A 13764-nucleotide genomic window follows, 5' to 3' on the forward strand; every position below is an offset into this window, starting at 1 on the left:
AATTGCCTTTTATTCATTTGCATTAACTCTGACCCGTGTTCCTCTTTCTGATTAAGAAAAGCAGTATTATCCCGACAGCATGCCACTGCCACTACCCTGTGTTTGATGTGCAGGATTAACAGACTTTCTCTGAGAAACATATTTGTTTGTATTGCCATGCGCTGGGCAACAGCAGTTTGTGTTGCTGAGCAAAGTGGAATGCAGAGTCCATCTTAATGTGGAGCTGCAGCCAGATCTGTCAAGCTGCTCCTGACTGAAGGTGGGGAAATGTGTTGAATGGACAACTATTGCACACGCACACAAATCTGGACTTTGTGAGAAAGTGTCAAAAAGAAAGCAATTGCAGCAAACATGTGGAAGAAGCAGCTCTGATAAGATTAAATCAAAATTCTAATTTACGACTTCCAAAACTTAACTTGCAAGAGAAAACGAATGTAGCGCAATACTAAGCTCACTGCTGGAATTAGTGGGAAACCCTGTTGGGTGACGCAAAAATAAACAACACCTAGAGAAGAAAAGGAAGGGAAGGAAGAAGGGAGAGAACATTGTGGTGAGCTACTGTCATCTAGAGACGATGTTCGCCTTAAGGACCTCTGTTTCAACATTCACCGGCTACTTCCTGCTCAGCTGTCGGATGTCTGCAGCTTCTCCAGAGTCATTTCTTCTCTTATTGATGGGTTCCTTGCCTTGCCTGTCAGTTTAGATTAATGGTCATGTCTTTGTAGTTTTGGCAGCTATGTGATACTCTGTCTGGTTTCAGATAATGGATTGAACAGACCTCAGTGAGATGCATAAAGCTTGGGCTGTTGTTTTACAACCAAACCTTGGATTAAAGTTAGATATGCCTGTAGCTACCGTTACGTTGGTGGGTTTTTGCGTCACTATTTTAGCGCCATTTGCTGCTAAAGATGTGTATTTCTGCCCAGTCAAGGACTCATCTATCACTTCCATTATCAATGAGCTCAAACATCAAATTAGATGGTTATTACTGAACCTGACACTCCAAAATGGCAGTTCCTACGTTAATGAGTGATATCATGGTGGTTGCCTCCATCTTGCATTTATGGAGGCAGCCACCATGAGGACACTGGTAGAAGAGCTAGAAAAAGCTAACAACGCCAGTGTGGTAGGTGTCACGGAAGTGCTGCCATGTAGAGTAGACAGATAAGGATATAAATAGAACAAGAGATCAGATGAACTTATTCATGTGTGGAAAGGAAAATGTTATGATCAATCAGAACATCAAACGTCACTCCACACCAAGCGAGAAACAGATTATTCTGTTGTAGTTTGTTGCACTGGGAAAAGTGAGGATGCTAATGTCATCTTGAGATAGACCACACACTAACGTAGAACTCATCAATTCGAGTGGACACATGCAGTCTGAGTGAGCTGCTCTACCACTTCTTCAAACTTTCTAGATTGTGGTGCATAAAACCAAAGCATCCGATGCTTAAGACTTCAGGGTTTAAGAATGTGCTTTCCAATTGGTCAAAGATTCCCAGTGACAGTACAAAGGTGGTTCATTTAGATAACTACTCAAAGCACAATTGTAGGTTGCAAAAAGTATTTTGTCCAAAGGGAATTGCTGTGAAAAATATGGAATCAAGGCCACTGATAAAATCTACAAATTCCGATATTAATTCCAGATTACTGGAACCCCTCTGCCATGTAGGAAAAATCACTTGAATCTGACGCGTTCCTTCACAAAATCTGCATTCAGTCAGAATTCTGCGATTAATGTCAGGAAATAATTTTAAGATAAATTTAAAATTAATATTTTTTTTCCTCAGCGGCTCTAAACCTGTAGAAAAGGAATTTGCCTACTTCAAGATTTCTTTTATATCTTGACTGAAAATGTATGGTTCACATAATCAAACAAAAGTTAATGTGAGGCAACTTTGTACTTAATGGGTTTTTTCAATGTAAAGCCAATAAATACAAACAACTGTTCAGAAACCATCAAAATGTACATTGCTGTGGAGGATGTAAGTGTTGTTTTAATTCAGCCACAAGTGTGACTTGGTTGTTTAAGACTATGGAAAAGCATCTTCATTAGATTAATGTACAGACTTTGACTAGACCACACCACAGCCTTAATTTCTTTTATTTTAAATTTTTTTACCTCCTTTGTGAGTCATCTTTGGGAAGGTTCATCATGTTTTCTTTGTGTAGTTCATGACCCTCACTGTAGTTCACTGAAGTCTCACAACTTTAGAAATTGTTGTGTGACCTTTTCCATTACAATAAATATCAGATAAGTTTTTTTCTTAGTTGATGATTTGTTTCCTTTTGAGATTTTTAAGCCTACTTTCTGATGCCAGACAGGAAGTAGGCTCTATTGTAGTGATTTTAAAGAACTTGCAGAAACCAACCCTGGATTTGGCAAAAAAAAAAAAATCATCATAATTTGAAAACTGCCTTCTGCACGCATTAAGAAGATATGGATCTTCTTTACTGGAAATTTTAAAATGTGGTTAAAAAACAAAAACATAAAGAAGCCTTCGCGGGGCAAATACTTTTTCGCAGCGCTGTTGATGCTTTAAGCCAAGTGGAAACTCACTCCAGTGCCGGTGATCCATGCCATCTGCACTGTCCCACTCCACATATGTGCGTGGTGCTATAAATGTGTCCCGTAAACAAACAGTCTGGCACACTTTGCAGCTACTTGAGCAGTTTTTCTCGGTTTCGTAATTTGATCATCTCCCCAGCTCTTGCTGTAAAGGATCAATAATGTCTGGTGGATTTCTGGAGACCATCTATCTCTTGTCTCCGCGCATGTCTGCACCCTGTTCTATACAGTGGGAGAGGGAGAGAAATGAGAGATTATAGTCCTGCCTGCATCTCTCAATCTAGGTCACAGAGCATCAGGGGGCAACAAGCCTAGCTCATTTAGCCTGTGAGTCACATTAGGCTGAAACTGCTGCTGGGGATCTCTGCCTCTCACATGCCCACCAACAATAACTACTTCCTGTCAGGTTTTCTTTTTACCCCTGCAGATCTGAGATTGTCAATAACAATCTTTGATCTGTCTGATCATCTTGATCTCGCAGAAAATCATTTAAATTTAATCCACATTAGATTAAATTAGATTAGTTTTTGGAAAGGAAGTTACTCGAAGGTTATTGAGATCAGTCAGTACTAGAAGTGAGAATGGGTGGAAAGATCTTTGCCTTTAGTCTGAGGTTTCCTAAAGGCTATCAACTAGATGAACACAATACATCCAAGTTACATCCTGTGACTGAAATGTGTGTAGCAGTGAAGATCTGGCAGACTTAATATATTTTAGTTTCCATGAATACAACTAGGGTTGCACTGTTTATGAAGATCTTTAAAAAATCGGACCTGCCGACTTTCTAAGGGTTTTTGCTTTTACTTTTTCACTTTTAGACAGTTCAATTGTGCTGATTTTGATACTGATTCTTTTAAAAAGTTTTGTCTGAAATGTCACTAACTACATGATTCCTTGCTGACTAAAAAACACACAAACACTCCCCATATTTGCTGTAAAATATCTTGAGAATCCCCAAGACTTTTAGGGAAATTTTGAGTCGACTGAAGTGGAACCTCTTGGAAGGTGTGCCATCTCATTACATCCGGCATGAAACTAACCCAATAAAAACAGTGTCATGTCAATAATCTAACATCAGAGTGCTACTGTGACAGCCTGGGATTTAGGAGGAGGACGAGTCGATGTAACCGATGAAGCCATCAGTTCTCTAGCATAAAGGAGGATATCAAGCCATCAGTTTTTGACCTTAAATCTAAGAGCCCTCAGATTATGCAGTAAGAGAACAATCCAAAGCACATCAGAAAATCCACCAGAAAAAAATTGTTCTGGAATGGCCTGAAGTCTGGGCTTAAGTACAAATGAGATGCTGTGGCATGACCTTAAACAAACCTTCCAACGTGGCTGCATTTATACCAATTTGTGATGAAGAGGAAGCCATAATTCCTCTGCAGCAATGTTGAAGACTGATTGAAAAGTTATCACAAAAGGCTTGAATGCAGTGTTTCCCAACCAGTTATTATGTTTAGGGGGCAATTACTTTTTTTTTTTTTTTTTTACTGCAGAGGCAGATTGGTTTGGATATTTCTTCTTAATAAATGTGATGATAATTTGATAACAATTTTTAGTGTTTGCTCTGGCTATTTTGCTCTGAGATTGAAGTACATTTCATGATTTGAAACATTTAATAATAACAAAATGAAATAGAAAAAAACCCAACAATTTCTTTTGGTCCAAAAAGTAGTTTTTTGACCAAACATTTTACATTTGAAATATATTATCGTGATAAAGGAACAGTCAAACATTCGTTGTAATGCCACTTACTAAAAACGGGAGGTGGTCAAAAATATAACCAGAAGTCGTGCAAGAATAAAATCATTTATGCCTATGTTTTTATAGTAGATAATTTAGGGAAGGAAAAGTATGAAGATATTGTCTTCCTTTCTTAAAACCCATCGAATAGCACTGACTGTGTGTGCATAAAGTGCGAGTTGCACCTTTTTTAGATGGATTTGTTTTCTGCGTGTGCAAACTCCCGGGAAAAACCAGATTTCAGTCGTTTAGTGTTTCAGAGGAACAGCCCTCTGAGTTTCTGCCTTCCTGCCTGGACTCGACTAAACATGATGAAAGAAAACGTTCTGGCACTGACCATGTCACCGTAAAACATAAGACCTTCCTTTTTTCTTTTTAAAAAAAAATATTAAGCCTTTAATTTGGTCGGGAACACAGACAAACACTTCTAAAATTGAAGCTCTGTTCTGAAACGACTGAATAATTTAGAGGAGACTCCGGTGCACACCTTCACAGAGAGCTGCACTGTCAGCTGGGGAGCTGAATCCTGAATCATCTTGCTTTCATGTTCACAGGGAGCCTCACATGGGCTTTAATCTGTTGTACCTTTTAGGCTGCTTTTTACGCCGTCCCATTATCATTATAACTCTGTGATTCATTGTTTGGCTTTGGCTGGTAAAAATGGCAAAAGCTAAAATAAATAATTCAAGGTTGTTGGTGGTTATGGCATAGAGAGCGGTGAGTGGTTCATGGGTCAGTGTGTGTTCACTCAATTATTTAACAGAAGAAGGTCTCAGCCTGCAATGCAGATCAGTGAGTGCTCTGTCATTTAATCTAGGTTTTCTTCTTGTGTACATGCTACTTTCTCCTTCATGATAAACCGGTCTGTAAATACTGTTTCTGCATGGGATGCAACTATGATGCACTCATAGACTGATTCCTTTTACTTTCATGAGAGAACATAGAAAGCATCAGGACTGTGGATTACTACTGGAAAGGCAGCAGGTATCAGTTTTGGCATCATTTTAAGACTTCTGACTAAGTTGTGGCTAAATTGAATCAACTAAAAAGTATCATTACCGTAACATTTTTACTTGTCACCCCATGTTATCACCACTTCTTCCTTCTGGTCAACCAGGTTTTTGCTGACGCAACCCTCGTGCTGCCCCCATATGTGCACTTCCACATGCTGCTCTGCCCTTTCCATAAACCATTCCAGATTAAAAGTTGTTGCAGCAAAAAAAAAAAAACAAAAAAAAAAAAAAACAAAACAAAACTGCTCCAAGCCATAAAGGCTATTGCACACGAAATGTGAGAACTGCTTCCTTTAGATAGTTTGACAATACATCGAGGAGATTCTCATCCAGCCATAAACTCAGGACAGATGTGACTATTTGGATGGCATGAGATTATAACCTGTTCAAGTAAAACTGTTGGCAAAAACTAAACCAAACTGAAATGTAGTTGACGATACTTCAAGTAATTATGTTTATATTGTGTTTTTGCTCTTCTCTTTGCAAAGTAAAACAGATATACCCATCTGACAGTAGTTGATTAATATGTCAAGCAGTTTTCTCAAGTAGCTAGCCTGTTATCTGATACTTTACAAAAAATTCTCCTATTTTGCAAGCTGTAGTTCTTTAAACAATATAGCCTTATTAATAGTGATTGGCTTTGTTGTTTTTTTGTTGTTGTTGTTGTTGTCAGGAAATATTTCTGAATCAGCTCAATTTATTGTCTTTGTGAGTCCCGTATGCTTAAATTTTTTAGTGGTTTCGAGGCTGCAGCAGGAGAAGCCAGTCTGTGCTTTGTTTTTTTTTTGCATGTGATAATTGCTCGTGGCTTGCCAGCTGAAAGTCAGTAGAGTAAAACAATGTTTTTAGGACTGTTTCACACTGAAGGACCACCGACTGACCTGAAACGGCTCCACAAAAACAGCAACATTACCTGGATATGCTCCTACTAAAAAAATTAAAAAAATCTAAACCTTATAAGAAAAATCCTTAAATAAATGGCACCCATTTTCAGGATGTTCCTCAGATATTTTTCTGTTTACCTGTTGCATTCATTCTTCTTGTCAAAGCACAACAATAGAGTCTGAATGTTTAAATAAAGTGGACTGCAGACTGTTCATCAGACTGTCTCTAACTGGATCATCTCTGTCCGGTTTTTTGGTTTCTGCTTGTGTCTGGAATTGCGTCACTCATGAATCTAGACTTGCTTCTAGTTTCAAACCATGTTGTTCATCTTCGGCTCTCTGAGGCGTTTAGACAGTAAATAAGATTGGATATAGAATATAATGCTCATGGTGGAAGCAGCTTTGTTAGCTCTGATTTGATCATTTTGTCGACTTTTGCTCATAGTTCTTTCGGTTAAGGTATTGCTTGTTTGGACAGCTAATCCCTCTGGTTTTGAATGCTGCGCTGCTAGAAGGGTGTTTGCTTTTACTTTTTTACTTTTAGACAGAGAAGCAGAAAAAGCAAATGAGGAGGATCAGTGGTTCTTGTCCACCTCTGACTGTCATCCAGGGCATGTTACTGTGGAATATCATCTTTGTTGCCTTGAAATCGAGCTGTTGGCATGTTGTGACTGTCATGAGAGCGTCATACAACAGCAGTCGTCAGTCAAAGGCTTCTTCAGATTTGTAGAAAAACTGACTTGGACCAGAGATCCTTCCTGCCCACAGCATCACCATCCACAACGACTCTTTTGAAGATACTTGGATGATGCGAGCTATGACAGCATTTCATTTGCCCTTGGGACAGATAAAATATTTTTGAATTGAAATATTGAGTAACAGTCTATGTAGCAGCAGACGCCAGTAAATGCTAAAGTGTGCATCAGACATGTCTTCTTCTTCCTGCTTTTTTATCACAAAGAGAAAACTTTGCATCCGGAGGCATCAAATACGCACCTGCGCTTATTTGCCTTTTATCTTTGTGACCCTTGATATTGCTGCTTCTGGGCCTCTTGGGACTGTGTGTGTGTGTATGTGTGTGTTGATGTCATCAGTCCCATCAGGGATGAGTCTAATGAATGTGTGGAGGAAAACATGATTCTCTTTGTTGCCCATGTTGGCCACACCCAGCTTCCTATTCCACAGGAGGAGAATGATTGGAGACCGTTTTCACCCTGCTGGGCTTGTAATACTAGTTTTGGTCTGAACCGACAGAACTACAGATGTGTCTTCTCTTTCAGTAATATCATCCACTGTGACAGAATATACACAGAGGGCTTATTATATGTGAGATAATTGTGTTTTCTTTTGGTGTGTCTCTGCAGCTCCAACCTTCTAACTGCAGAAAAAAAAAAAAAGAATGCATGTTGAAATTGCTAACAGCTTTGCAAACGTATCTTCAACTATGACCTGTCGGGAGCAATGTGATCAAAGAGAACAGCTGTGTGATCTGTGGAAAACATTTTATTGCAAGAAACTATTTTGTGTGCTTAAAGTGGGAGAAAATGGTTGCAGGGTTTAACTTGAGTTCGCTCACAGCTTCTTTGAATAGCTGCATAAGCCTAATTGTCAGTCACACAGCGTATTAGTGTTGACATACTTGTGGTCTTGTACCAACATGCACAAGTTCACGAGCACAGGCGCAAGAAAGAGCAAGACAACCCTCTGAACTGCTCCACATTGCAATCATACACAAGCATACAGGCGATGTAAGAAGTTCAGTTATATTTCCAGTTTCAGAGTGAAAATAAAATGGTAAACAAAAAGAAAACAAGTTTATATTCATTTAGAAACAACAACACTAATGTTTTTATCTCAGGAATAGTTCAGAAATCAATACGTGGTGGAAGAACCAGGAGGATGTCAATGGGGTTCAGTGCAGCGGGATCTTCAGTTTTTCCAGAGCTGCATATTGTGTTATGTAAAAACAATTAACTGCATGCTCATAACGGTCCCTACAAGACCTCATAATACTCATAGTTATTGCTCGCTTGATCAGGATTGTCCTAAATGTTACAGTTGTTGCTTGAATCTACAGGAAAATGGTTTTGAGCCGTGAGGAACCCGTTTTATTTAAATTGTTCCGAGTTAAAACCCAAACCTTGTTGTCGTTTAAATGGTAAATGGATAGTGCTTTATCAAGTCCAAGGACTCCACAATGACAAAGTGCCTGAGACAGATGGAGTGGGGGGTTAATGGGCAGCCCCCCTGTTACAGGACAAACCTCTTCCACCTGAGCCACTGCTGCACCTTATAAACATGCAGAGTAATGTTCTTGATACTCATGCAGGATATGTGTGTCCGGTTACTGGTGCCTGTACGTGATGAGTTGGATTAGATAAAAACAAAAACGAGCCTCTGGGAGGTCTCAGAAGATGTTTATTCTGCAGATAAAACCGCGCCAGCTCTTTGGACCTCAGGACCCTCGCTTTGCTGAATAAACAACAATCCTGTTGAAAATTACTGACTTGAACTCAACCAACAAAGGCAGGAGGGGCACGGAGCCAGCCAGTGACAGGTGGAGTCAGCACACAGCATCACAAAGACTGGACCAGACTTTGTAGATTTAAAGTCATATTCTGTATAGTTTGTTTGATTGTTAACAAGTAGGTGTTGACACAAATTTAGTTTGTTTTCTTGCAAGGCCAATTGAGTGTAATGTGATGGGGGTGGGAAGCAGAGAGAGAGAGAGAGAGAGAGAGCAAGAGAATGAAGATGTGCAGCCAATTACTATTCAGCCTGAGAGGCCGTGGGGCAGAAGGAGAGCGAGCAGCCGAGCCACAGCTCAAATATTCCCGACAACAGAAAGTTGGAGAGCGTTTGGGCCGGAGAGGATGGACAACTTTGATGTTTTGCATCGTTCTTGGTGTCCAGCCAGGACGAGCTGCGGCTGTCTCGTGCAAAGGTCGACTGAAATCATTTGATGTTTATTCTGCAGATAAACATCAAATGATTTCAGTCTGTCCCGGCGTTGGGACAGACATGACTGGGTCACTGTGGGAAAGTGTGGTAACAAGTGAGGCCCTTTCCTTCTCTTATGGTGCAGCTGTGGTTTGACCCCCGGTAACCTGCAAATTGGAAGCATACAAGTACTGGTTCATATTTGTGTCTGTGTGATGCACATCTTGTAAATGCAAGATGGCGATTATTATCCACCAGTTTCTCCAATCCCCCCTCAACATATCCGGTGATGGTAATAGTTTAACTCTCTCGTCTCTAACTGCTGGAAAATGATCCAGATGGAGGAGCAATTATTTTTGGGTTTCACTTGATTCACGCTGACCCCTCCCCCCATCCCAGTCTCCATCTCTTCCTCTCTCTCTGTGTTTCTGCAGAGAAATTGCCTGTTCACATAAGCTAAAAATAAATCATGTGACTGAGCGCAGCCAACTGTACTGTTCATGCATTACTTATGGAAGTGTTTGCCTTTCTTCCGTATTTCTCCCTCAAAAAAAAAGAAGCTCTCCTGCCCCTAGTTGGTATTTTTGTTGGAGCGAGCTCCCAGGCGATGTCCTCACAAACATGAGCTTTCTTGCTTATTCCCACTGTCTGTGGCTTTTTCCGCTGCCATGTGCCAAATATTTAAGCAAGGCCATCTTATCTGCGGTGATAAACCACTGAGAGAAAGCCACAGAGCTTGTAAATAACACTAATCTTTCTAAAACAAACAAGCATCTTTTTTTTTTTTTTTTTAGATTCAATTGTCTTAAAAAAGGTGAAAATAATAATAAGTGATGAATTTGGATTCAGTGTTTTTCAGGAACTTTTGTCGTCACTGCTAGCTCCGTGTCTAATGAAAACACCCACTGAATGCTAATCAAAATATGACTGGCTGAGTAAAACAGACAATCATAATGTACACAAAGCGATGAAGCATGCCTGTTTGTCACTGTAAGGTGCAGAAAACTTTTTAATTGGCCCAAGTCTTAATAATTGTCGAGCAAAGTTTATAACTTAACAGAAAGTTAACAGGTCTTCCCCTTATTGAGGCAGAGATTATATTCAGTTCACTCAGGAACAAACAGGAATGAATGATCCATCCCTGATGGGGTTTTTTCTGGAAAAGTGGGGATCAGCTCCACAGATTGATTTCTTGTACATGTGAAAATCTGACAGCTTTACCCACATGAAGGTGTGCATCGAGACTGCACGGCCTCAGTCACAGGTTTGGTGGCCTGCTTCCTGGTTAAGGTTAAAGTCAGGGCAATAAATTAGTATCGGCCCACCTCTATCTGCTCACTTTCTCCTTATTGCCACCATTTTCTAATCTGTGCTCTCGTCATCTTCTATTCATCTTCCACCTTCTCATCCGCTGTCGTCACTTCTCTCTGAGTCTCTGAATCACCCTGTCCCCAGCCCACGCTTCCGTCCCCGTCCACATTTAGTCCTGTTTTGTTTTTCCCTTCGTTGAGGCTCATCTTTGACGCCCGCAGCCATCTCTGGAGATCAATGCAACACTGTGCGTGCCCATCTGTTTTCACCCTCCTGCCTACTGGTTTCCAACGTGGGTATTTTTCCCTGTCGCTCTGTCCTGTCTTGATCACAGATGGCTTCTTTCGAAATCAGAAGGAGTCACTGTTAATTCATGCAGTCATCGGCGGAGAATGTTGATAACGTCGACTTTTATTTTGTCAGGCGCAATCGATGGATAAGTTGTTGTTTGTATGCTTTTCTGCAAATTTAAATCTGAGTAACATTTTTGTTTCACAGGTGACATCACTCAGAAGGGCTACGAGAAGAAGAGGACTAAACTCCTGGCTCCCTACATAATCCAAACTCCAGGTAAGATCAGATCGCCTCTTAGTTTCTGAGAACACACACAGACTCTAACATCTACTGGATATCTGGACCCCTTACCTTATTGCTAAGGTCTCTACCAAAGAGAAAGCCGTTTCAGCCTGTTGTGTTGGGTGGTTTTACTGTTGTGGCCGTCCTGCATTTGTCCAGATGTTTCCCTGAAGCCATATAATGCAAAAAAATAACCCCACAAAACAGATATACTTCCTGAAAATTAAATACATTTTAATCAAATCAAGAGGTTGATGTACAATAAGATATAAACATCAAACTTCTGAGTAAGTCTTTTATTTATTTGAGCAGCCTCTAAATATTTGTACTTATAAAAATGACCAGAAAGCCCATTTTCTTATGACTTCCAAGTATTGGTACAACTATCGACGCTCCAATCTACGTCCAAATTGCCCAGTTTCCCTTCTAAATTACCCCACTGGTTTGCACACTGCTACTGAAGGTAGGAAACTGACCTTCTTGGCTCAGTGACAACCTACACACTGAAGAGTTTTATTATTAGTGCCACTTATTGACACTTCAGGCTTAGCATGTCCAGAAATTGTATCAAATGAGGCCAGTGGACTGAAAACGAACCCATTTCTGAGGGCTTCTCTAGTTATAGCTGGACTGTTTTGCTCTCACCTATTTTGTCCAAAAGGTGAGCTCACAATGTCTGGAACTTCCCCTGTTCTCTATCAAGTTAAACTAGTGAAGGTCTTTGTATCTTTCAGGGTGATAACTGACCTTTTGTTCTCTCAGATCTACCAGTATTGAAACACAAACGTTTTGCTCACATGAAAAACTACAGATGTTCTTGTTTATATGGGACATTTTTCACACTAAAAGAGGTTTGTTGTTTTTGTTTGACAGTGGCGCCCCCTCAGAATGATGCACAGCCCCCCGCCCCCAGTTCGTCCAGCCACGCCCCTGCTCCGGCCCCCGCCAACTCATCCCGGTACCGTGAACGGCGCTCTCGCCGGACGCATCGTAACGGAGGAACCAGGGATGACCGCTACAGATCAGGTCAGGAAACAGTCTCGCTGATATTTAACTTGCTTCTCAAACTTCGAGCACCTTTGATGAGCCTCCATCAGCCCGTCTTGATGAGTGACCGGTGTTTGAAATCGCACTCTGGGCTGTCTCAAAGGGACCAATTAAACAGGAGTTTATTAGAAGCGTGTTTGTTTATGGGAGTGTGAGGAGATTAGAGAAACAGTCAGCAGAGGAGGGCTGCAGCTGGGAAACCCCTTTGTGAAAGGGCCCCCCCCACTCTCAGTAAGATGATGTCACTGGCTGGATGTATGTGACGGTACTTAGAGACAAGCCAACACTGATCTTGATGGGGAAACCTGATGGTGGAGAGTCTGAGCAGTCAAGGTGAAAGGTCACCGAAACCACATGGAGAATACCGCTAGTGTTCATTTGGAAATCCTGCACACTGTCTCCTTCTGCTCTGCTCTTGTGGGAATCACAATAACGCTCCAGCAGGCTCGCTAAGAAGCCATATGAACCGGAGCCTGTCTGTTATACCGAGTTACTGAGGAAACAAGTGTTTAAAAACAACTCAGGAAAACAGAGGGAGAAATCAGAGCTAAATCAGACAAAATCGGCACATTTAGGACCAACTCTAAATGTGCCGACCCAACATTTCACATGCAGCAAGAGCCAGAAAAACTGGACACCACTAAAGCATTCAACAGGAACGATGTGGATTGAATTTGAATGGCGCTCCTCTAGTCATGCCAGCCACTGAAAACTGTTTAACTACAGCAACATTCACTGCACAAACATTCAGGGGAGGAAGCTGGAATTGAACCCACAACTTTGTGAATGCAGCATTATTATTATTATTATTATTATTATTATTATTATTATTATTATTATTATTATTATTATTATTATTATTATTATTATTATTATTATTATTATTATTATTATTATTATTATTATTATTATTATTATTATATATGTTTTTACATTGTTTTTGGTTTTATATAAATAATATTAGTAATAGTAATGTCATCATAAAGCAGGGGTGTTCATGCTTTTTGCCATGTAGGCCAGAAGTTAAAAGTACATTTTTTATTTTTTTATTTAAACTGAAAAAATATTCTACTTTTGCTTGCTCCATAATGAGCTAAAAAAGCAGTCTTTCACTGAAACCACAGAGCAGCTCAGTGGTTGTAAATCTGTAAATTGTGCTGCAGCCGGTAGCACGTTTGCCTTGCGTTCAAGTCCCGGCCCGAAAAGAAAGCTACAAGTTCCGGATGCAAAGGATGCAACACTCTTGTGTTGCACAATTCTCTGTTTTGAAAAAAACACAATTTGTCTGTGAAAATCTAGTCCTTAAAATACCTTAGATACTTGTCAGCCTGCATTAGTAACCTGTGCTAGTGAGCCACATTTGTCTAGTATTTTAGTCCCATAAAATCATTACATGAGCTTCACCCAATTTTTTTTCTTGCAGGAATTTAACTTAACTTTGTCTTTGTTATTAGTTTGTGTCATTTTTTAAATTTTTATCAAAAAGACCTGCTTGTTTTCAAATCCTCTACATGTTTTTTTTTTCTGCATCCGTACATGCAAGCCTTCCACGTTCTATTTTTAGATCAGCTGCTCCACAGTTTCCCACTCAGGGGACCACAGTTTGCACTTTAGCTTCAAAGGTGACAACAATGCACTGCCTGTTCAAAGTATAGTAAGAAAAGTAATTCAT

At 40.2% G+C, this 13764-nt stretch overlaps 1 protein-coding gene across 2 annotated transcripts in view; it reads left to right on the forward strand.

The window, feature by feature from the left end:
* The window catches only part of dip2bb (disco-interacting protein 2 homolog Bb), a 44342-nt gene that overhangs the window by 4454 nt on the left and 26124 nt on the right, over positions 1-13764 (forward strand). For both annotated transcript variants that reach the window (XM_044123493.1, XM_044123494.1), the window contains exons 2-3: positions 10968-11039; positions 11919-12071. In XM_044123493.1, coding sequence (XP_043979428.1) covers positions 10968-11039; positions 11919-12071 — 225 coding nt within the window. The remainder of the gene's footprint in view (positions 1-10967; positions 11040-11918; positions 12072-13764) is intronic.

This window comes from Gambusia affinis, linkage group LG07 (genome assembly GCF_019740435.1).
Source record: "Gambusia affinis linkage group LG07, SWU_Gaff_1.0, whole genome shotgun sequence".
Taxonomy (NCBI): Eukaryota; Metazoa; Chordata; class Actinopteri; order Cyprinodontiformes; family Poeciliidae; genus Gambusia; species Gambusia affinis.